General features: G+C 41.3%; 2 protein-coding genes across 2 annotated transcripts; both read right to left on the bottom strand.

Annotated features, from left to right (window-relative positions):
• Positions 1–950: 950 nt before the first annotated feature.
• Positions 951–10,974, bottom strand: LOC119269547 (pyruvate kinase 1, cytosolic-like). The gene is made up of 17 exons (XM_037551406.1): positions 8,927–10,974; positions 8,715–8,832; positions 8,414–8,508; positions 8,229–8,324; positions 6,904–7,035; positions 6,634–6,767; positions 6,323–6,492; positions 6,127–6,201; positions 5,894–5,942; positions 4,370–5,811; positions 4,153–4,231; positions 3,812–3,955; positions 3,698–3,762; positions 2,879–2,971; positions 2,001–2,060; positions 1,283–1,428; positions 951–1,191 (listed from the first exon to the last, which is right to left on the bottom strand). Exons 10-16 carry the CDS (start codon positions 4,397–4,399, stop codon positions 1,333–1,335), a joined length of 567 nt encoding a protein of 188 aa, XP_037407303.1. The 5' UTR covers positions 4,400–5,811; positions 5,894–5,942; positions 6,127–6,201; positions 6,323–6,492; positions 6,634–6,767; positions 6,904–7,035; positions 8,229–8,324; positions 8,414–8,508; positions 8,715–8,832; positions 8,927–10,974; the 3' UTR covers positions 951–1,191; positions 1,283–1,332.
• Positions 10,975–13,401: 2,427 nt separating this feature from the next.
• LOC119272658 (crossover junction endonuclease MUS81-like) lies at positions 13,402–20,141 on the bottom strand. The gene is made up of 11 exons (XM_037554102.1): positions 20,050–20,141; positions 17,607–17,717; positions 16,550–16,685; positions 16,224–16,276; positions 15,872–15,979; positions 15,323–15,383; positions 14,757–14,915; positions 14,293–14,372; positions 13,906–14,140; positions 13,728–13,814; positions 13,402–13,506 (listed from the first exon to the last, which is right to left on the bottom strand). The coding sequence occupies exons 1-11, from the start codon at positions 20,139–20,141 to the stop codon at positions 13,402–13,404; spliced, it is 1,227 nt and encodes a 408-aa protein (XP_037409999.1).
• Positions 20,142–22,627: the final 2,486 nt, after the last annotated feature.

The raw sequence follows: 22,627 nt of genomic DNA, 5'->3' as shown, positions 1-22,627 counted from the left end.
ACACACAACATGGACAACCTGCTGAAATGAAAATAAAGGTGAATCAAAGAAATTGAACACACAACATGGACAACCTGCTGCATCTAGGAAGTGAAGAAGCTCCATTCCTGAATACAAGTAAAACTGCATATTGTAAACTACCTGATTGTTCAAAAGTAACTAGCTAGTCCTGTTAAAGTAACTAGATAATTGCGGTCACGGGGCACATACTCATACACTAAGCTCCTACAGTCGCATGTCTGGTACAATCTAATCACATCACTCATCTCAAATATACCACCGGTTTCTGTGATGTTATAGTACAAAATGACACTGAAATAGATATACATTGGTACTGGGGTACAGAGAACTTCCGCAAGAGTTCCAACACACAAAAAACTGTAGTAAAATCACCATTGAAATGAATAAAATGTACTGCTGCAAACAAAGACATTTATCTCTGAACTATATATGCTAACCATATCTTACAACAGATAATCAATTCAGAAACATAGCAAATGCTATTTAACATCCAAAAGAGGAAATAGAGGGGAAGACGGACCACATCTTTTAAAAGGTGCACAACAAAACAATTTATCATGCACAGAAAGTAACATCAGCTAGATTTCAAGTCTTGCATGCACAAAACTAATTAACAAGCTAACCGTCTAAGTAAACTAGAATGCCATCAGCCACAAATGTTAGAAGGTGAATATATATAAAATACAAAGGAGGTAAATGCAGCTCCCTCCACATTTTCACATCCGGGCTTGGGACCGGCAAAGGCAGTGTTAACCACACCAATCATCAATCAAGCATACAGGCCACACCATCAAACAAATGCAACATTCACACAGAGTCACACAAGCAGAGAATCAAGCACACACAGAATCACACACACATAGTCAAGCCACACAGAGTCACACACACATAGTCAAGCCACACAGAGTCACACACACAGTCAGGCCACACACACACACAGTCAAGCCACACACACAAAGTCAAGCCACACACACAGAGTCAAGCCACACACAAGTCACACACACACAGAACGGAGCACTTGCACACAAGAAACATACATAAATAGGGGCACAAACAGAAAGCTAATACATGCAAGACCGAAGTAAACTCAAAAGGCTACAAAAAATTTCCAGAACTTGAATGAGTAAACTGATTTCTCTAGAGGGGCGAGGGTGATCCAGATCTTCGTTCCTGAAAATAGGAAGTTAGTTAGAGGCTGATTAAGTGATTATCTTCATCAATACCCACAAGTTTGTAGGCACAGTATTCTTGTTCTACTTACTAGAGAAAGCAAGGCATGTAACATGAGCGACATTCTTATAGAAATTATGGCTAAGGTAATCCATGTGACTTGATCACACCAGATGCTTTGCCGTGGTCAAGAGCAACCTTCAACACTGATTCATTTCTAGTGCTAGTAGATTCAGCCTGCAGGGCAGAGAAACAATGGCAGTACAAATCACCAGGCAGACCAAGCTTCTTACTTGTTGGGTCCAAATCAAGGAATTCTAGCTACCAAATAATTCAAGGTGGATGCAGGATGAAACCTCCAAACATCAGCTTCACTGGTGCACACTAGCTTATAAGCTCAAGTATTGAGTTTATATTATACAGAATAAACACACCAGCCTACCACCAGTCATGTTCGAAATAATGTACTGATTAACCGAGCTTATGATGACTTGCCAACTATTCAAAAGTGAACTGCAGTCTAGTGTAGTGTTTATTCCATTTGTAAGTAGAAGATGATGCAAGCAAAAACCCTAAAAGCAGAATTAATTCACTGGCCTGGTGTATGTAAAGTGTCCACTTTTCACATATTGGGAATATGCACTAAGGCCAACTGCCATTATTCCCTTTATGTTCAGAACAAAGACGTTGATATTTATAGGTAGTTCCTATTTTTCATATTATACATACTAGGTCATGTATTCTAGAATTGAAAAGAACCAACAAAGAATGGTTAATGTAGCCAACCGATCAAAGGCAGGTTAACTCACCAGGTGACGTGGATCAGCAAGCATGGGAAAGAGGCCTCTAACTATGAGTGATTGTCTTGCCTGCAGGAAGACAATGCAACAGATATGAGTTATAACAGTGGCACACTGCCAAACACCAGAGACAAGTCTTGGTCCAACATAAGCAGTATTGTTTCTTATCGGGCAAAATTCTATAGTACTCCCTCCATCCCCAATTACTTGTCTTGGATTTGTCTAGATAGGGATGTATTAGACACGTGGTAATACATATTAATTAGTGAATCTTGTTGAACACCACACTGTTTCTCATCAGGGTAAATTCTATAGTACATTAGCAAGTCCAGTTGAACAACATACTCCCAATCTTTCGGTTTGTTAGGCACATGCATATTTTCAGATCAACGATTTAGCCAATGAAATATGAGTTATGCTACAAAAGGTACACCATGGAAAACCTATTTCAAATACTAATTTCAATGGTATACTTCATATAATACATATTTCGTTGGTCAAACTGATGATCTAGAAATATAGGCGTCCCTTATAAACTGAAAGGGAGGTAGTAGGAATTATGCACCAAGTAAAAATAAAGGAGCAATACATATCATCAATCTTTTGCTGAGAGAAAAGAAGGATATTGTATCAAGGCAAAACCATGAAGGTTAAATGCTAAATGAATATTCTAGCATTACATGGCAAATACTTATATATTGTTCCTCTGTATTGAGTTGCACAATTGTGCAAGGTTCAGTGTTAGATTCGTCATTAACAAAAACTATAGCCTGAAGTTATCTTTAAAAGTTTGAAGATCAACATGCTAGTTCTGAATCATTATTACCTAGATATAGCACACACAGGAAGTACCAAAAAGGTTACGAGGAAAAAGGCTGTTCACATACTTCAAATGCCCCTGTGAAGCTCCACTTCAATTGATTTGTTTTTAGACGAGGAATGGCATGGTGGGCCTGTACTTGGCAATTGGCCTGCAGATACTCGATACAGCATAATATATCAATCAATTTCCATTAAACTACAAAGATGAGGTGAGGCGCCTATAAGAAGAAATACTCTTTTTCTCCTGTCCAGATGAGGTGAAGAAAATGATGACCGAAGTCTTAACTTTGATAGAAGCCTGCACCTAGATAATAGGTAGTGAACTATTTCAGACTTATAAACCCAAGTGTCACAGACTGATATTCAATCAATGGGAGACAGAAATTGTTCCCTGTAAACACTAACAAAAGGTTGGAGAATGAAAAGAAACAAAATACGCACTTCAGAGGAAGCAATAGACTCCATGTGGGTCATGGGTTCTCCCACGTATTTCATGGTTCGCTTGAAGTACAAATCCTGGTTGAAGACATTCTCAGCCTGTGAAACAATTCATGAAAATATATCACCAAATATGAAGAGAGAAAAGGCAAGAAGGAGTGTGTTTCCATTAGATTCCATTAGAGTGCCAAAGATATACTTGTTGAGAACACATTTAGGGGCTGTTGGGAAGAATAGTATTTATTTGTAACATTTTAGTATTGAAGTCTGATTTGAACTACAAAAAGGAACCTATCAACAAATGCCCTCCCAAACAGGCCTCAAGAGAACATATATACCTCCAAAAGAAAGTTCACCTCAGCACAAATTCTGCCTACCGTTTAAATCCCAACTGGATACAACCCACGGAGAGTCTCGGCACCAAGGAGAATGGCATCACTACGAACAAAACAATTGTGATTCATGTTACAGCTTGTGTAGTTATAGTTTGTTTGGGTGCAGTAATGAGCAGCTGTACAGGATCACCAAGTATAAGATATCTACAAGAGGCAAAAACTAACCATCCAGCACTGCATTTGCCACATCAGTTGCATCTGCACGAGTAGGCCTTAGGTTGTCCGTCATACTGTCCACAACACAAGTAACAGCAGCAGGTTTTCCAGCCATGTTGCACTTGTGCAGAGCAAACTTCTGAAATAAGAACACTTAAAGAACAACAAAGTAGTACTCAATAGAGAAAAATACATGTTAATTACTATCAATGTTAGGAATATTTTCCAAAGTATGAAGTGCAAACAAACATGTGATATTCAACAAAATATCAATATAAAAAATTTCAATCTGTTGGGAAAGATGGCACTCTGAAGTAGTACACTCTAAATATCGACATAGAGTTACTTACTTGCCACACATCTTCTGCATGCCTTGTATAAGAAAGATAGGAAGTCAATCTTGTTTGGAGCATCCCATTTTTTCATAACCTGAAAGTGGCGCATGCTCATAAAGTCATATAATGGGTTACAGCAAGGAGCTCCAGTTTCATGAAAAAAAATGACATGTAAAGTCTAGCGCCAAGTTAATACAAGGAGTAAGAGAGATTCTTGGGAGGAGTTCCTTACATCTTTATCCTCGTCAGACAGCGTGGGCATGTCGATATGAATCTGGGAGCAGTGTAATGTGAAGGCATAATAATCACAAAAAAGTTCAGAAAAATAATAGCGCCAGGTCTGTTACCTACTACCAATACCAAAATTAGATTCCAATCAACAAACAACAATCAATCAATTGTAATAACCATGAACAAACAACAACCAATCGTGTCATGTAAACATGTAATATCTCAAGGCAACAAACAACAATCAATCGGCATACATGGTTTGTACCTTCTCAAGGCAATCAATCAAACAGCAAACAATAATCCATCTCAAGGCAATCAATCAAACAACAAACAACAATCCATCTCAAGGCAATCAATCAAACAACAAACAACAATCCATCTCAAGCCAATCAATCAAACAATAAACAACAATCCATCTCAAGCCAATCAATCAAACAACAAACAACAATCAATCAATCGTGCCATATGGGAACATAAGCAAACCATGATAACAATAAACAATTGAAAAGAACAGCATCAGAACAACTGTAACAGGCAAGAACAGGATTCTCTACATCTAGGATGGGAGCACACACGCCTGTCGGTAAAACAAGGATCGACAAAGGGCAACCAGAGTATCAAGCACATGCGTTTGAGATATGAAAATAATCGACGAACATCGCATGTGGTGGAATAGAGGGAACGATTTGACACTGCTCCAATTTCCGAACCAAGAACCCATCGTTCCTGCAACCGTCGCCCTGACACGAACACAAAACACAGGATCGATAGATAACAGAAGCGCGTGCACAAGTAAACGCAGGAAATATCGCTCCACCGTGAACACGAAACGCATGATCGTTAGATAACAGAAGCGCATGCACAAGTAAACACGGGAAATATCGCTCCACCGTGAACACGAAACGCAGGAACAGAAGTTTCTCAAACAGACTTTAGTTCACAAACCAGACCGACCGACCGCTCGCTTGCTCACCCGCTTCCTCCCAGAGTCGTAGGGACAGAGACCCCAGACGAGACGGCCCCAAGAACACGCGAGAGCATCAGGGCGACAGCGAGGACAAGCAAAATCATATCACAAGCGACTCTAAAGTGACGAGGAGGACGAGTAAATCAAACCAAACGTGATTTTCTATCTAAACGAGTGAATCTAGGACGAGCAAAATCAGTCGAATTAGACGCACTTCAAGGCAGATGAATCGAGAACGAGCAAAATGACAAATCATATGCGATTCTTCTAATCTAAATGGACGAATCAGAGGCGAGAGGAGAGGGAATCGGGGACGAATTGCCTCACCAGACGCGAGAGGAGGAGAGGCACGAACCGAGGATGAATTGCTTCACCAGACGCGAGAGGAGGAGAGGTAAGCCATTCATACCTAAAAAGTATATGTTTCAAGTTGGCAACAGCGGTTGTCTCTCATTAGTTCCAAGCCGATGGCTAGCCTGAAATGACATGAGCAACTTAAAATGTGAGTGTGATGTAAATGATATTTCTATTATTCTTGAAGCAAGAAAAGTAGCTTACATCATCGGCAGCACCAGCAGTCATATTTACAAATGAAGATTCATATGACCTGTTATGTAAAAAGCATCATATGAGTCAAAGATACTTAGAAATCAGTTTATGATCATAACAACATAAGTAATTATTCATGTGTGTGTATCTAAGTTATCAAGGAATCAAGGATTCAGTATAAAACAAGTCAGACAAACTGATTAAAATTCAAACTCTGACCATTTGAAAGCATAAAAACTTACCGATGATTTATAGTCCTGCAACTCCAATAAGTCACCTGGTTTGTCGTCTTTGACTTTAGCTATAGCTAAGAAGAACTAAGAACAAATAGAAATACACAAATGGAAGTAACTAGTGTGTTTCAAAATTAGCAAACAATCCCACCCGGGGGGGAATGTATTTCAGCAAACCATAAAAATAGAACAATCAAAAGAATACCTCTCTCGACATTGCTTGCCTATACATCCACCCATGGCGTACTTCTGTGTCGAGGAGCATGCCGTGGACTCATACTTGGCCCAATCAGTCTTGTACATGTGAGCAATCTCAGGCACCAGAGGATCATTGGGGTTGGGGTCCGTCAGCAACAAATAGATTGACAGGAGGACCTGTTAACAGAGACGGGTAAATGTTAGAGAAACATACATGAAGAATTTTTGTGAGATTAAGTTGTTGAAGTAACCAAGCTTATATAAGCAACAAGCTTTAAGCAAAAATGGAACAGCCAAGCTAGGAATGCAGATCATTACCTTTGATATGGTCAAAGTCGGGCTCTACTGTTCCTTGAGAATGTCAAGGCAAATGTTGCCATTGCTGTTAATGTTTGGGTGGAAGTGGAAGTGGAACACCTTGGTGCGGAAAGAGACTTGAAATATGTTCATGTCTGAATGTTAAGATAGCAAGCAGCAGCAAACTAATTGTTTGAGGACCCCAAGACATTTGTGTAACAGCAATTCCAATATCATAGAATCAATATGAACCCCTTTTTACAAAGGTTAGCTCGGTACACCAGAAATTACCTTCGGGGGCTTGAAGGGATAATCCAGTGGGAAATGGATGTTCACCAAAAATAGGCCACCAGTAAACGGGCTGTCCAAGGGTCCCATGATACTGGCCTGCCAGTGGAACATGTCCTCACCTACAGGACCTTCCTGAATAAAAGGAAAGTAATACATATTACACAACAGTCAGACAAGCATTTGTATGAAGCCAGTCAAGTATGAGTAAGAAACAAGTCATATTTGCTGCGTGTGCGCGCTATTGCCCCCCACACACATACCACATGAGGGGTAAAAGAGTCTTCTCAGGTGTCATTTAGGCTCAAAATGGACGAAAATGTCATATAGGAAATAAAATTTAGAACTTGTGTCAAATAGGGAAGAAAAACTTTTCCAGTGTCAAATAAGGAAGCAGATTTTAAGATAGTGTCAAATAAGGAATTTTCTCCTTTAGTTATCTGTGAACAAGTTCAGAATTAGGCATGAAATTATATGTGTGAACAATCATCATATACCCGTCCAGTACAATGATTAGAATAATTCAAAGTTCATTATTCTTAATTTCAAGAGGTTAGTGGAACCAACTGTTGTATTAGAAAACATCAAGTCACCCAGGAGGCCAGGACATCCACTAAAGCCACTTATTCTCCACAAAAACACAGAACATCAGGTTTACACACATTATGAATGCTGAAGTTGTTTCAGTAATTATACTTATTCCAGTATGCGTTAATAGACTAAGGAAGACAGGTGACCATTGCCACCTCACCTCCTAAAACATAGTTCACTCTCGAAAATTCTCCCTATTTATTTGGTTGGTACTGCTTAAGTTTCTTAAATAGTCTAGTCCATGCCTAACAGATTAGATTGGAACTGTTTATGTTTCTTATATAGTGCTAGTCATGCCTAACTGTCCATATAAAATGTGAAGTGCTTGGCAATTTTAATTTCTTTTGGTTATGGCAGTTAAGATAGCATATAGTGCTACAGGGTGGTGCATGTTCTGCCCATGTGGTACTGGTACTGACTGTAAATTGTAATAAGGTTGGCATACTTTATAACCTAACAGAACAAAATCCAAGGGTTTTTTTAAATGTCCTGCTCAGAAGATACATCACACACTTGACATGAGTCAATCATATTAGTAGTCCATGTACAGTTCATAAGCAGTATTCTCCACGAATCAATCCAGCAAACCTAAAAGCACTGCAAGAGCACAGCTAAATAATCGACAACCTAACCCCCATGACCAGTAACAACAGTTAACAACCAGGCCACGCCAACGGCGCGCTCATCAATTCGGGGCAAGATCTAGACGGAATCAAAAGGGACAGAGGGGAAATCACCTGCACTGAGGTGGGAGGGTCCTTCTGCAGGTCCTTGCAATGAGACCATTTTGTTGGTCCATACTTTCTTACAAGATCAATAATTTTGTCATCTTCCTGTAGAAAAAATATCATAATCATAAATATAACTATAAAATGTGCAAAAGGTTTGTTTTTCGAGCAAAGTCAGGAGTGCAGTGCCAAACCTCTTGAGTCCAAGGACCTTTGATGAGTTCAGGGTTAAGAACCTTCTGCCATGGATGTAAATATTGTACCTCTGTCCTATCCAGAAAGAGCTCAGCTGCATAGATAGATTCCGACAAAATATATGAGCTCACCACACTTGCATATATAAAACATCATCCAAGCAAGTATGGCATTACTATATAACTAGCTAAAATGTGGGCTATGCATTCATAAGGTTACCATTACCAGCCATGAGATAAACATTTGTGTAAAATATAGGAACGAGTAAAATTCGAGAGGGATTATCATCGAAACACATACCAGGTTGATGAGCGATCCACGGCTTCAGTTAAAACACCAGTAGCACACCATCAGAACAACGATAATGAATCAAATTAGGCATCATGAAAACATCCATTCAAATATCAGGTGCCAATATCTAAAACCAAAAGTTCCAGTAGCAAAATTTGGGTAAATAAACACTTTGGGACTACAGGCATCAGCATCACAAAATGTACAGAATGTAAATATACCTGCACTATATGCCAACTCAACCCATCAGTGTCCTTAGCAACACAATAAAGAGCAAATGGGATGTGTCCATATCAACATGTTTGTACCTTAAATACTTAGAAAAGCATTGCATAATCACAAAAAAGTTCAGGAAAAAGAATAGTGCAAGGTCTGTTACCTAAGATCAGGAACTACAAATACCAAAGTTTGATAGCAATCAACAAACAACAAGCAATCAAGCAATCAAGCAATCAATCAACAAACAGCAAACATCAATCAATCAACAAATAGCAATCATTCAATCAATCATAATAACCATACGCAAACAACAATCAATCGTGCCATATAAACATGTAGCATCTCAAGCCAAATTTGTAGGTTAATAACTTGAATAAAACACATCATGGCTAGTATACTAACACAGAAGTCACATCAGATTTGAATCAGTGAACTTCAAAAGGGAACAAAGAGCAGTAGAAATGTAGTATTGGTAAACATGATTAATTATTAGGAAAAGAAGTGAAAACAAATAGGGAAAAGGGTGCTCTGATGAGTGGATGCATTGGATATGAAAACAAGCAGGGAAAATGTGATTATGATGCATTGGATGCCAAATCGGCCACACAAAGAAGTGGAAACCAAGCAAGTGATTGTTACAAGAGTCAGGCTTTTCTTCTCATCCTATCATCCTAATTTATCAACAGGAAAGAAGCCTCACATCACAGTACCCACGGCCTACATGGTTTGCGCCCTTGAACACGAATCATCATATATTGAAACATAAGCAAAGCATGATAACAAGAAACAAGTTGAACACGCCTCATCATCATCATATATTGGAACATAAGCAAAGCATGATAGCAAGAACAAGCATAAGAGACAAGAAGAAGATTCTCTGCATCTAGGACGGGAGCACACACGCCTGCCGGTAGAACAAGAATGGACAGAGGGAAACCAGAGTATCACAAGGGCGCATGCGTTTGAGATATGAAAATAACCGACGAACAACGTAGGCAGGATCATAAGATAATAGAAGCGCACGCACAAGTCTCTCAAACAGAAACGCAAGAAGCATCGCTCCACCGCTAGCACGAAATGCAGGATCGTCAGGTAACAGACGCGCACGCGCAAGGTTCTCAAACAGAAACGCAGGAACCATCGCTCGACCACGAAAATGAAACGCAGGATCGTCAGATAACATCAGCGCACGAACAAGTTTCTCGAATAGACTGGTTAGCTCGCAAACAAGACGGTGACCCAAACCGACCGACGGACCGCTCGCTTCCTCCCAGAGTCGCGGACCCCCGACGAGACATCCCCAAGAACACGCGAGAGCATCAGGGCAACGGCGAGGACTGGCAAGAATCAAATCACACGCGACTCTGAACTGACGACGACGGCGAGGACGAGCAAGTCAAACCGGACGCGCATTTCTATCTAAACGGTCGAATCGAGGACGAGCGAAATCAACTGAATCAGGCGCGGTTCAGAACAGAGGAACTGAGGACGAGCAGAATCGAACAAATCAGAAGCGATTCTTCTATCTACTCTAAACGACGGACGAATTCGAGTGAGAACGAGCAACATGGAACCAGACGCGAGAGGAGGAGAGGTAGGAACCGAGGATGAACTGCCTCACCGGACGCGAGATGAGGAGAGGCAAGAACTGAGGACGAGTCGCCTCACCGGACGCGAGAGGAGGAGAGGGACGAGTCGAGGACGAGCGCGCGCGGCTGGCGCACGACGCCAGTGCCCCCGCCGCCGGTCGCCCGCCACTTGGCAGAGCCCCCGCCCGCGTCCTTGGTGAGCGGCGCGGCCCCACAGGCGGAGAGGAGAGGGAGCAGGGCGCGAGCTGGCGGACGGACTTGGAATCGGCGGCCGGAACGGAGACCACCACGTGGCCAGGACGGGCCAAGGACGAAGGAAGGAGGCGAGAGGCGTGGCCCGGACGGGGAGAGGAGGAGCGGGCCGGGCAAAGGGCGGAGCTTTATAGGCGGGGTGGAGGCAGTGGCGGCGGGCGGAGGCTTGTCCTTGCCGAGGTGCGCGTGGCGTGGGTGCGGATACGAAAGGCAAGTGGAGCGGGGCTGGATCCGGAGTGGAGGCGGCGGCGGAACAAGAGTTTTCCAGGCAGCTGATGCCCGTGAGTACCGTTGCCGTGCCTCTTTCCTTTTTTTGTTTCGGATCAGATTGGTTGCGTGGTGAAAACAAATGTGTTAGAAACACCTACCACTGCCAAAAAATATAAAAATACCACGTTTTTTCTAGCACCAACTTATTAAGTGTAAAAAAAATTTGGCCCGGATATAATAGCTTAGGATACGTATCAGATTGGTTACTGCTCTAGCTTTTGTTGCTTTCATCCACTTTCTCGCCTCTCCTTCCCTCCCGTCGTCGGTGTAGGCGGCGGCGGGGCATTTCTCCCCTCCTGATGGTGTGCGCAACGCGGGATGCGACATCGTGCCGGGGGCGCGGCGGCAACGAGTCAGACGGGCGCGCCGGTGGCATGGGCGGATGGCAGGGCTGCGGCGGCTGTGCGAATTCCGAAGGTAGGTGCTCGGGGTGCTCGATGAACTTTCTTTCAAATTCGATGATTTTTTCAGATTAATTGAAGTGTTTTTCAAATTTGATGAACCTTTTTTCAAATTCAATGAAATTATTTTCAGAGATCGATAAACTTTTTCAATTTTTGTGAACTTTTTCCCGAAATCGATTAACTTTTTTAAAAATATGTGATTTTTTTCAAATTCAATAAACTTTTTTTCAAATTCATGATTGTTTTTTAAGTTTGTGAACTTGTCTTTCAAAAACCATGGACTTTTTTAGTTCACTATTTAAAAAAACTTATTTTTTCAAAAGTCAACTGGTTGACCGCGACCGGTCTAACGCAATCAAGAGAACTAGGAAACCAGTCAACTGCTATTTTCTTCTTGGGCCGGCCCATGAGCGGGGCGCATGGGTGCCAAGAAGCTCAACAAGGCGCCCTATAGAAGCTTCCACTGGACCCAAGGGGTGGTGGTCTGTTCCCGCTTGGCGCCATGTGCCAAAGCGGTATGGGTTGCGATTCTTTGTTTTCTTCTTTCTTTACGGTTCTTTCAGGTCTCCTGCATTGCACTCCAAGGGCACATCTCCGTAAGACCACCACCTAAATGACAACAAAGCGATGCTCTGACTAGGTTGAACAATTTCTTTTTGCAACAACAGGCTATATTGAATTACATAGGAGGATTACAATGTGTGTGAATACATCCTAGAAGAAAAGCAGGGGTGTAATTCACCAAGATACATCTTCTACAATCCTCACTAGCCTATTTGGCACACATGTGTGCCGCTTCATTTGCTTCTCGGTTTATATGGACAATGGAGCAAGATTGAAAACTAGATCTCGCGTCTACATTTGCTTTTCAGTTTGACATGGACAATGGAGCCAGGTCTGCTCCTGAAAAGTTTGCCTCATTTAGCATTCGCACATCTTGAGCATCACTTTCGATGATTACCTTGAGATATCCAAGAGCAAGACGAATGCCATCAGAAGCGCCAAGGCTTCCATAGTGCTTGCATTTTGTGCAAACCGATACCAAAATTGCTTGTGCCCGAACCAGTGCTTCGATATGGTCCCGAAGAACAACTACCGTACTACCATAGCCATCTTGCTCGTAATAGCTCGCGTCAACATTGACCTTGATGATCTCGGGACGTATCCAGACTGATTTCTCCCTCGGCTCTCGTGTTGCCTTCGAGCCCACTAGCGCAGCTAGATCATGGATGGCATCAATGGCCCATTTGAAGTTCTCCATCTTTCCTATTGTTTCTTTCAGTCCAAATTGTCCAACACCCACACAAAATGATAGCAGCATGCAGTTCTTAAACTTGTTTGCCATCAACAATATTTGCAGCCCTTGAATCCGGATGGAGAAGGGATCCTGGCCGTAAGGAAGCAATGATGTTCCATCGTCTCCTCAACACCACAATCTTCACAAAACAGAATCTGCTCAACATGTCGTTCTTGCAGAACATGGATATGTCGCCGACCAAAGAGCGCTTTCAGGTTCCATCAAGCACATGGATCGAAAAGATAAAACCATGGGGTCGAGCGGGTCTACGCTCACTTTGCCAGCGAGCTAAATTCTAATACCTACCTTCGCTGCTTCCATGCAAGCAAGGTCGAGATAACACGAGACAGAACATGATCCAAGCAACTGAGTCAAGAGCTAATATTAGTATATGTACACACACTAAGCCTAATGCAATACATTAACACTGCGACTCCATAATTTGCGGGATGCAATTCTACTACGTACGAGTAGTAATTTAAACGGGGAGCGAGGCTTCGCTAAGGCGTTCTTTTAGGTGGTGGTTACATGTTCAGTGACTTTCAGTGCTCCAAGGCACCAGGCACAGCACAAAAAGGTTCCCTCCTGTCTTCACCTTGGGAACTTGTGTAGGCGGTCCGAAATCACCGCGGCGGTGACCAAAAGACTGGCTAAGTACGGGGTGTTCATCCTTCCACCCCGATGAGCTTGAAGATGTTCTTGCTAGCCCCCGCGTTGACCATGTCGCTCTTGTTCTTCAGCATCTCCTCCTGGGCATGCCTATCGCCATCCTTCAAAGTTACAAGGATAAACTTTTAGTTCTACAGACGTGTTGAATTGTTCTGTACATCAATAGCACAAGAAGCAGCTAAGGATGTGTGTGTGTGTTCATACACTGGTCACATCTGTTCCAATGCGTAAGTAAGATTGTATAAGTTGTATATGTGAAGAACATTGTATAAGTTCTATATGTAAAGAACTTTGTATAAGTTGAAAGGAAAAGAGGAGTCACAAGCATGGTGTACGCCTTAGCAAGTGAGGGAAGAGTGGGGTAGAGACTCGTGACAGCAAGAGCAGCTTCTTCTGTCACTTGTGGCACCTGATTTACATGCACAATAAATGAGAAAACTACTGCATGAAATGGACTACTCGGCAAACTTTGGTGGAGGTGGCCGTATTCGTCCAGTTACCTGCATAAGCTGAAGGGCGAATATGTCGCTCATAGTGACCTTCTCAAGGTTAGAACACCTTTTCACAAACTCATCATAAGTCAGGCAAACTCGAGAGCTGTCAGCACCAGCAGAGAAGTTTCTGCTGTAGTAGCCAATTATCGAGCGTGTGAAGTGGCCATATTTCTTTTCGGTATCAGCATACCCAGTGGTTCTTTGGACATCAAATCCTTCAAGAACCTCAGTAGTGAAGCAGCTGAAATAAAAAGCATGTGGAGGAGAGTTAATAGGGCATACAGTTGACAGTCAATGCATTGGAACAATATTTAATAATGTTAAACAATGAGAAAAGGTACTTTCATTCAGGGGTTAACATGATCGTCCAGGCTTCATGAGAAGAGTACATACGCTGTTTTAACGCTCTCTGATCCATCTACAGTGTTTACATCTCCTTCAACTAGATATATTAGCTTCCTTAGCCCACATTTCTGCAAAGGATACAACAAATGGAGGTATCACGTCGTATTGTTGCTAAAATAACCACAGCAAACCCATATATATGGACAAGAAATACAGTTTCTTTGGGAAGAGATGCACAATCTACATGCTCAAGCTTATGTCTGCTAATAACGTCGTCCTTCATCATCTCCCACTCAAATATGGGCTATGCTTTTTAATTAGTGATAACAAAGAATAAGGAAAAAATTTCCTCGGCTAAAATTGGACTCAAGCAACATCTCATCACAGGGGATAGCATGTGGGCTGCCCTTTTTTACTATCAGTGAGAAATTGAAAGCATGAAGAACTGGGAAAGTTAAGATGGAAGGTTTATAATATTAATGACAAAAATCAAAGTTATTTTCAGATGGTACCTTCAGTCTTAGTTTTTGATCCTTGTATCTGTTGTCTTTAATTGAGCCAAGTAAATCATCCACATTTTTCCTTTCAACAATGAAATCAAGAACATACTCCGTGTCAAGTTCTTTATGGCGAGCAATCCAAAGAGCATCTCCAACAAGCAAGTGTTTAATCTGGATGACATGGTTCAAACAGAAGGATCAACACCATTTTCTTTGGCACATTATATGAACAGTTCAATCTATGCAAAGCAACTTTGGTAATATTATTATGCTGTCTCCTTGCGCACAAGCAAGAAAAATATGCAGTCGGCAATCATCAACACGGTGGGGCAGCGACCAAACATATCAGATAATTAATCCAGCAGTACAGAGCATTTAATTTAGAGCCATGTTGATGCATATAATGACTTTTAGTAGTGTATTTTGGTTGTTTGAAGAAATGAACAGGAAGACAATGTCTTCCTGTTCAATGCAATGAAACGCAACTCTTTTGTGTTTTCTCGAAAAAAAGAAGAAGAAAGGAAAAGGCAAGAAGTGTTAAACAAAGAAGAGTTCACATAACTCTCAATCCAACTAACCTCTACAGGAATATTAAACTGCGAGCGTATATTATCAACAACTTTTCTTCTGGAACGGGGCCTGGATAAAAAGGGAGCAATCATAAGAGAACTGAATTCTGATACATAGATGGATGATTAAATAAAACATAAAAAACTAATGGGTGCAACAATAATCAATTTGTTTCCTTGGAAAATAATTTATAAATAACATGCAGAATCTAAATATATACAGAAGCAGAAGGTTAAACAGTTTAAGTAACACGAGATAACGAATCAAAGTGCCATCAAAGTTCACAATTCCAGTAGTAAGTGGATAAATATGTGAAATCCCTTGCCTATCTTACTTTAATAGAAATAATATTAACATGAAGAATAGAATGCCCTTGCAGGTCATGCGAAAAAGAGACTAGGTACGCATACTCCCAATCCTCAGTTACTTTACCCTCCTCAAAAGATGTTTTTTTGGGAGGGGGGTGCCTAAATATATTGTTATTTGCTAAGACAACCTTATTATGATCCTACTTAAATATCAGATACAACTCATGAGTAAGATACGATCATACAGACCCGAAAGTATCTCGATCATCCAATATCAGCACCACTTCATAAACTTTCCGAAAACTTTCATTAGATTGATGAGGTGGCATAGCTAGTAAAGACTTTTCAGCAGAACCTGACGTTAGAAAAGAAAATGTTGCATTACGTTCCATTTGAAAAAGAAGGGTACGGAAAGCGAAAGTCAAGTGTACCATTGCACTGAACGATTGTTGTCCAAACATTCCTCGAGATGAAAGAGGAGAATTAGTAGCATGACCGTTATCTGAAAAAAAATGGCATTAACTACAAAGATCAGCGGGTTGTAATATTTTGCTTATGGAATATATCATCATATTATATACAAAGAAAGCATGCTAATACCAAAGGAACTCGAACTGCCTGCTTTTGAGTTTGGAAGTCCACTTCTTTCAGAACCTGCAATTGAGTAAAAGGAATTTATTATAGTGTTGCTGCGGTACAATAATTGGTTATCTGGAAATTCATGCTGCATGAGCAGAAACCTTTATTAATACCTATCAGGGGACTGTTGCCGTCGTATTCATCAGAATCTGAATCACTGAGCACAACTGCAGGATGACCGGCCGCCGTTAAAGGTCCTGCAGGATCATCCAATCCAGACCGTGCAAGACAATCGCGAGCTGTCTCTTTGCCTTTTTCTGTTAGGTAATACCTGCAGCAAACTCATACGGTAAGCCCCAAGTCTATGCTTATTATCTCAACAGAATGTGTGTTCTTGGCAAATAAAGCCCCAGAGAGAAAGGGGAGATGCAAACTGAACAGGGTGAGCTTCTGCTTGTATTCAGGGTGGAAATAAAAGAGATAACTGTAGGACCAAAGTAATGAGCAAGATCTGGTTCATGTAGCAAACTAGCATACATCTGGAACATTCCCAAATGGCCACATGTGCAAGATTTTTATAAACATGTTTCAGGTTCATATTATGGACCAGATAAGTTCAAAGGACCTATGGAATTGGACATGCCTGCTTCTATTCCATCAATAGAAAATTGATGATATACCACCGCAGAGCTATATTTTTAAAAGATATATTTTCTTAATTAGCTCAAAAGATTAGAGGGCATTATATTACCTAAAGGCGCCGACAAGCATCAGCAAGCAAACTATCAGATGTTGATACTCTGCTAGCATATATATGACTTCACTGCTGCACTGTATCAAACTTCTCCGACCAAGAGAAAAAACTGAAGTAGGAATGTTTCTTGATACAAGTTAAATTACTAGAGAACACATGTACCAAACAGAAAAAGCACACCAGAGTCAAAGGTTAGCCGCATTTTTGGATCTAGCCGATCCACACTTAGACCAAAACATGTGAGAGGCTTTTCTATCCGGTGAGTGTCGCAAGAGCATGAATCGGATAAACTAGTGCATACACAATCATACTTAAATACATGAGAACCCTATGAACCCTCTAATGAGAGTCAAGTTCGTGCATACAAGTGTAATATTTTATAGGTCTGGTATCTCCTTGAGTTTGAGTCCATTATAATATCATTTTATCATTTAAGAAAAATCAGGCAAAGTAAAAAGTTCACAATCAATAGCTAGCAGAGCCACAATAGTACATTATACAGCAATAGCCAGTGATGTGAAGGTAATGAAACTTGTTTCGTCTAATATGTGAGTATAAAACGTATTGGGTTTACCCCCCTAAAGATCCAATCCTTTTTAGTAAATGACAGAAAAACATAACATTAACATGGGGATGAGCCTAGTACATTACTTTGTAGGATTACTCTTTTTCTCAACCAGATCCTTATTTGTTAACGTCTTCATGCTATTCCATCCAGTGTAACTATAACTTTCATTCCGAGAATTCCTACTGTTGTTTGGGCTGCTCATAATACAACAGAGACAGTTAGTGATGCACTAAAATATCAGCTGAAATCAGCAACCATGGCATATACTGAATCACTGAAACTGTACCATATCCTTAGTCCTTTTCAGGTATTTCAGGATGTTCTTGACCGTTGTCCAGTGATCCACTCCTGGATTACTTTGGTACTTGCCTGCTAAACTAATAGCAAGGCACACATCAGGTCTGGTACACATCATTGCATACATGATAGAACCTATGACTGAGGCATAGGGAATGACTTTCATTTTCTCTCTATCTTATGAAGTGGTCGGGCATTGAGTCTAACTCAACTTCACACCTTGTAACACAGGCAAGAACCCTTTCTTTGACTGATCCATTTCGAACTTCTTCAAAACTTTATCAAGGTATCTGCTTTGTGAAAGTCCAATTAAGCGTCTTGATCTATCTCTATAGATCTTCACTGGTACGTGTCGGTCCTAAACAAACATTTTAACCCCTTTTCGCGACGGCATTCAGAACCAGAAACCGTTGGGGATATGCCCTCCTGGCACACACGCTGGGCAAAATGAGGTCGTGTGTGACCGGCGAGGACTCAAATACAGAAATACGTATAGTAGTGCTAAAAAAATACAATTATACAAGCGAAATCATTTCCAGTTGTAAGTACATCCCACACAGTCAGTCACCAATTAACGTTTCTGTTCGTCCACACAGTCACTACAAGGAAAACATTTGCGCAAGGTGGCGTAACGCAAACAGTTTTGAAGAGAATGTCGTGTGTGACTGTTCATTGATCCAACACGGTCTATTCCTAGAAACTATGTGTGTTGCATGAGGTCATCGCCCACGGTGTTTTCTGATTAACCGTTTGCAATAGGAAAACCCAATTAGCAAGCTAATTAGCCAATTAGCGGGCTAATTGCCCTATTATTAATAATCCATTTACTAATCTAATTGACATTCATATTAAGCACATAATATATTCCATTTCCATATTAAGGAAGAAGGATTTCATAATTGAAATACATCAGAGTACAACATGATATAGCTTCAGCACTCAGCTATCCCATTACACAACTGCACCAGCAGCAAGTTTCACATGCAACATCTAGAACCATTCAAAATTAGCATCATAGACGGTACATAGAGAGATGCATCTCATCTGGAAAACTGCTGAAGTGGAAGGCAAATATTGAGCCTTCATTCATGTTGTAGGTCTTTGCAACTTTAGGTCAGTGCCTGTGGATGATTGACCGTCCATCCTTCGACCTCTTCAGGAATACTTTAATATTGAACCATGAGTGTTGTATGAAAACTTCCCTCGCCTCCTGACCACAGAGGTGGTTTGAGAGGTAATCATCAGTGAACCCTGAAAACAAGGATGTGCATAAATATATTCTCTATATTGGAAACGGGGCAAAGGAATAAAAAAGGCAAGGTATAATAGTTAGTACCATCTTGTAAACCTCAGTGCTTCCCATTGTTTTCCTACAACACATATAAGGTAGTTAGTCATCGGGTTAAGTAAGGGTTCACATGCTATCAGTAAAATATGTTGATGAAAAATAAGCACATTGCAGATTCATCAGATTAATTCAAGCCATATCGAAAACCCATTTATCCAAACCAAGCATGATTAAGAACTAGCAAATAGCACTTGTATATGTTTCTCATGTATTAAGTGCAGCCAAATTCTATTTATTCCTGACATGGTATACAATTACAGAATGCAGCCACAACAATTGAACATCACATTGCGGAATTGAACCAAGCAGTTAACTAAACACCACAACAAATGAACCAAATGTTAACTGAGCACCACATTGCACAATATAACATACTCCTAATAGAAGATTAGCCAGTTAACCAAACCAAGCATGCTTAACAACTTGGAAATATTGCACCCTGAAGAATTGAACATCACATTTGAAGAATTGAACCAGGCAGTTAACTGAACACCACATTGCATGACATATAGAACATATACACTATAGCAGAAGATTGCATGGTAAAAGTAGATAGCACAATTCACTAGAATTTGTTAAGGAAAGGTAGTAGCTAGCAAACTGAACATGGGTCCTTATAGTGAGCTAATAAGACAAGCTACTCCTCATTTTCGGAGATATCAATGACGATTGGCTCCTTGGACATGGAAGAGGGCGAGGCCTCCGCATCGTGGGTGCCTTCGTTGTAGTGGTTAGTTGCCTAAGCTGTTTCGGGCACCAACCTGCTGGCTCTCGAGATGAGGTAAGCACATGCATGCTGAGAAAACACCTCGTAGTATTCATTGAAGGCACCGATGGTGGCCTCAAGAAAATGCCACGAGTTGTCATTTAAAGTAGCTAACCGCGTCGCATTGTCGGCGCGCGAGGCGTCAATGGTGGCCTCGACGGCGAGGTGCTCCTCCAAGACCAGGGGGTTGGCATGAATGGCAGCCATCGCGACCTCATCCATGCGTGCAGCCGCGATTTTCTTCTCCGCTGCTAAATGCTCCTTGAGGTCCTGGCTATACTGCGTGCACCATGGCTTAGGCCGGCGCTTATTTGGTGGAGGGGTCGGTGATTTGGGTGGAAGGTGTCGCGCTCACGTCGGCGGTCGGGGCATGTGGGATGTGGAAGGAGGAGAAGGATGGGGGTCAGGTGTGGATTACCTGCCTGGATAGGCGAGGTCGAGCAGCCTGAAGGAGGGTCACTGGCGCTACAAGCAAGGAGTGAAGGTTTCAACTTTGAAAGGAAGGAGGAAACAGGGGAAATGTTTCTTTTGGTAAGGGGGAGGGGGCGGGGGAGGTAGATATTTCCGCGAAAGCTGAAAATTTGGAATCGCTTCAGCCAAAAAACTGGCGCGCTAAGTGTCATAAGACACGGTCCCTTATTCAGACACGGTCCGAAGATATTTTGTGCTGCATCTCACACGGTTGGTTATAATAAACTGTGTGGGATCTACTTGATTTTTCGTCTTGATTTGAATTACATAATGGGGTCACAGTGGCCATGGACAGTGTTTGAATTGCTAGACCTTTTATCTATAGTGATCATAAAAGAATTGGAATTATTCAGGGTTCGTTTGGACATTTTATGCATTAAGTGAGTTTTCAATGCATTTATGTGCATAATTCAAATTTGAACTACATGCACATGCTCCGATGCATATAAATTGGTTGAAAATCAAATATGCGTCCTTGGGTGCATGCTTAGGTCCCATGCAAGAAATGGGAATGAATTTCAAACACCAGGGCACCGTTGTTTGCCGGCAAAACATTGAGATGCTTGGTTTTTAAATTCGAGTAAATCCAAAACTCGTTTGAAATTCATGAAACTTGGCATGCTATCATGGAGCGGCATCAACATGCCATGGTAATTTTTTTGTCCCATTTGGGGCAGGTTTGGGTATATGCTTCTCACAAACCAGAGCTTCTCACAACAAGCATGATGGTTTCGGTAGGGAATGCCCCACCTTTGGGGACGAAATGATATCCATTGCCTCTTATTGCTTTCAAAAAATTTCTCATGTCAACATAGAACAACATGAGTGTTGTGTTACTTTTTGTGATTTTCAGGGTTCGTTTGGACATTTTTATGCATCAAGTGAGTTTTAATGCATTTATGTGCATAATTCAAATTTGAACTACATGCACATGCTCCAGTGCATATAAATTGCTTGAAAAATCAAATATGTGTCCTTGGGTGCATGCTTAGGTCCCATGCAAGAAATGGGAATGAATTTAAAACACCAAGGCACCGTTGATTGCCGACAAAACATTGAGATGCATGGTTTTTAAATTCTAGTAAATTCAAAACTCGTCTGAAATTCATGAAACTTGGCATGCTATCATGGAGCGGCATCAACATGCCGTGGTAAATTTTTTGTCCCATTTGGGGCAGGTTTGGGTATATGCTTCTCACAACAAGCATGATGGTTTTGGTAGGGAACGTCTCACCTTTGGGGACGAAACAATATCCATTGCCTCTTATTGCTTTCAAAAAATTTCTCGTGTCAACATAGAACAACAAGAGTGCTGTGTTATTGTTTTCGGGGTTCGTTTGGACATTTTTATGCATTAAGTGAGTTTTCAATGCATTTATGTGCATAATTGAAATTTGAACTACATGCACATGCTCCAGTGCATATAAATCGGTTGAAAAACCAAATCTGTGTACTTGGGTGCATGCTAGGTCCCATGCAAGAAATGGGAATGAATTTCAAACACCAGGGCACCGTTGATTGCCGGCAAAACATTGAGATGCATGGTTTCTAAATTCTAGTAAATTCAAAACTCGTCTGAAATTCATGAAACTTTGCATGCTATCATGGAGCGGCATCAACATGCCGTGGTAAATTTTTTGTCCCATTTGGGGCATGTTTGGGTATATGCTTCTCACAACAAGCATGATGTTTTCGGTAGGGAACGCCCCACCTTTGGGGACGAAACGATATCCATTGCCTCTTATTGCTTTCAAAAAATTTCTCGTGTCAACATAGAACAATAGGAGTGTTGTGTTATTTTTTGTGATTTTTCGGGGTTCGTTTGGACATTTTATGCATTAAGTGAGTTTTCAATGCATTTATGTGCATAATTCAAATTTGTACTACATCCACATGCTCCAGTGCATATAAATCGGTTGAAAAATTAAATCTGTGTCCTTGGGTGCATGCTTAGGTCCCATGCAAGAAATGGGAATGAATTTCAAACACCAAGATCGTGGGAGGTGGTGGTGGGTGGCGGGACTAGCGGCACGTGATGGTGGGGTGGGGCGCATCGGTGCGTGTGGTGGAGGGAGGTCACCGGAGGAGGGAGTGGGTAGCGCGTGTGTTTTGTGTTTGTAGTGTTAGTAGAATAAGGTTAGGTGTTATTAGAATAAGACTCTTAAGGCCTTGTTCGGTTGCGGGTGAATCCGAGTGGATTGAAGGGGTTTGAGGGGGATTTA

Source organism: Triticum dicoccoides, chromosome 3A (genome assembly GCF_002162155.2).
Source record: "Triticum dicoccoides isolate Atlit2015 ecotype Zavitan chromosome 3A, WEW_v2.0, whole genome shotgun sequence".
Classification (NCBI taxonomy): Eukaryota; Viridiplantae; Streptophyta; class Magnoliopsida; order Poales; family Poaceae; genus Triticum; species Triticum dicoccoides.
The sequence above is the reverse complement of the archived record's forward strand: the minus strand, read 5'-3'. Positions and strand labels throughout refer to the sequence as shown.

Excerpts from the sequence above, each read along its gene's own strand:
- LOC119269547 (XM_037551406.1), bottom strand. The coding sequence starts at position 4,399 with ATGCCCACGCTGTCTGACGAGGATAAAGAT. Across the intron at positions 4,232-4,369 it reads TGTCTGACGAGGATAAAGAT|GTTATGAAAAAATGGGATGC; the intron begins GTAAGGAACTCC and ends CGCCACTTTCAG. Across the intron at positions 3,763-3,811 it reads GGCAAATGCAGTGCTGGATG|CTGCTCATTACTGCACCCAA; the intron begins GTTAGTTTTTGC and ends GATCCTGTACAG.
- LOC119272658 (XM_037554102.1), bottom strand. The coding sequence starts at position 20,141 with ATGGCTGCCATTCATGCCAACCCCCTGGTCTTGGAGGAGCACCTCGCC. Across the intron at positions 17,718-20,049 it reads CGCGCCGACAATGCGACGCG|CCCAAACAACAGTAGGAATT; the intron begins GTTAGCTACTTT and ends TATTATGAGCAG. Across the intron at positions 13,507-13,727 it reads CTAAGGCGTACACCATGCTT|GATGGCGATAGGCATGCCCA; the intron begins GTGACTCCTCTT and ends GTAACTTTGAAG.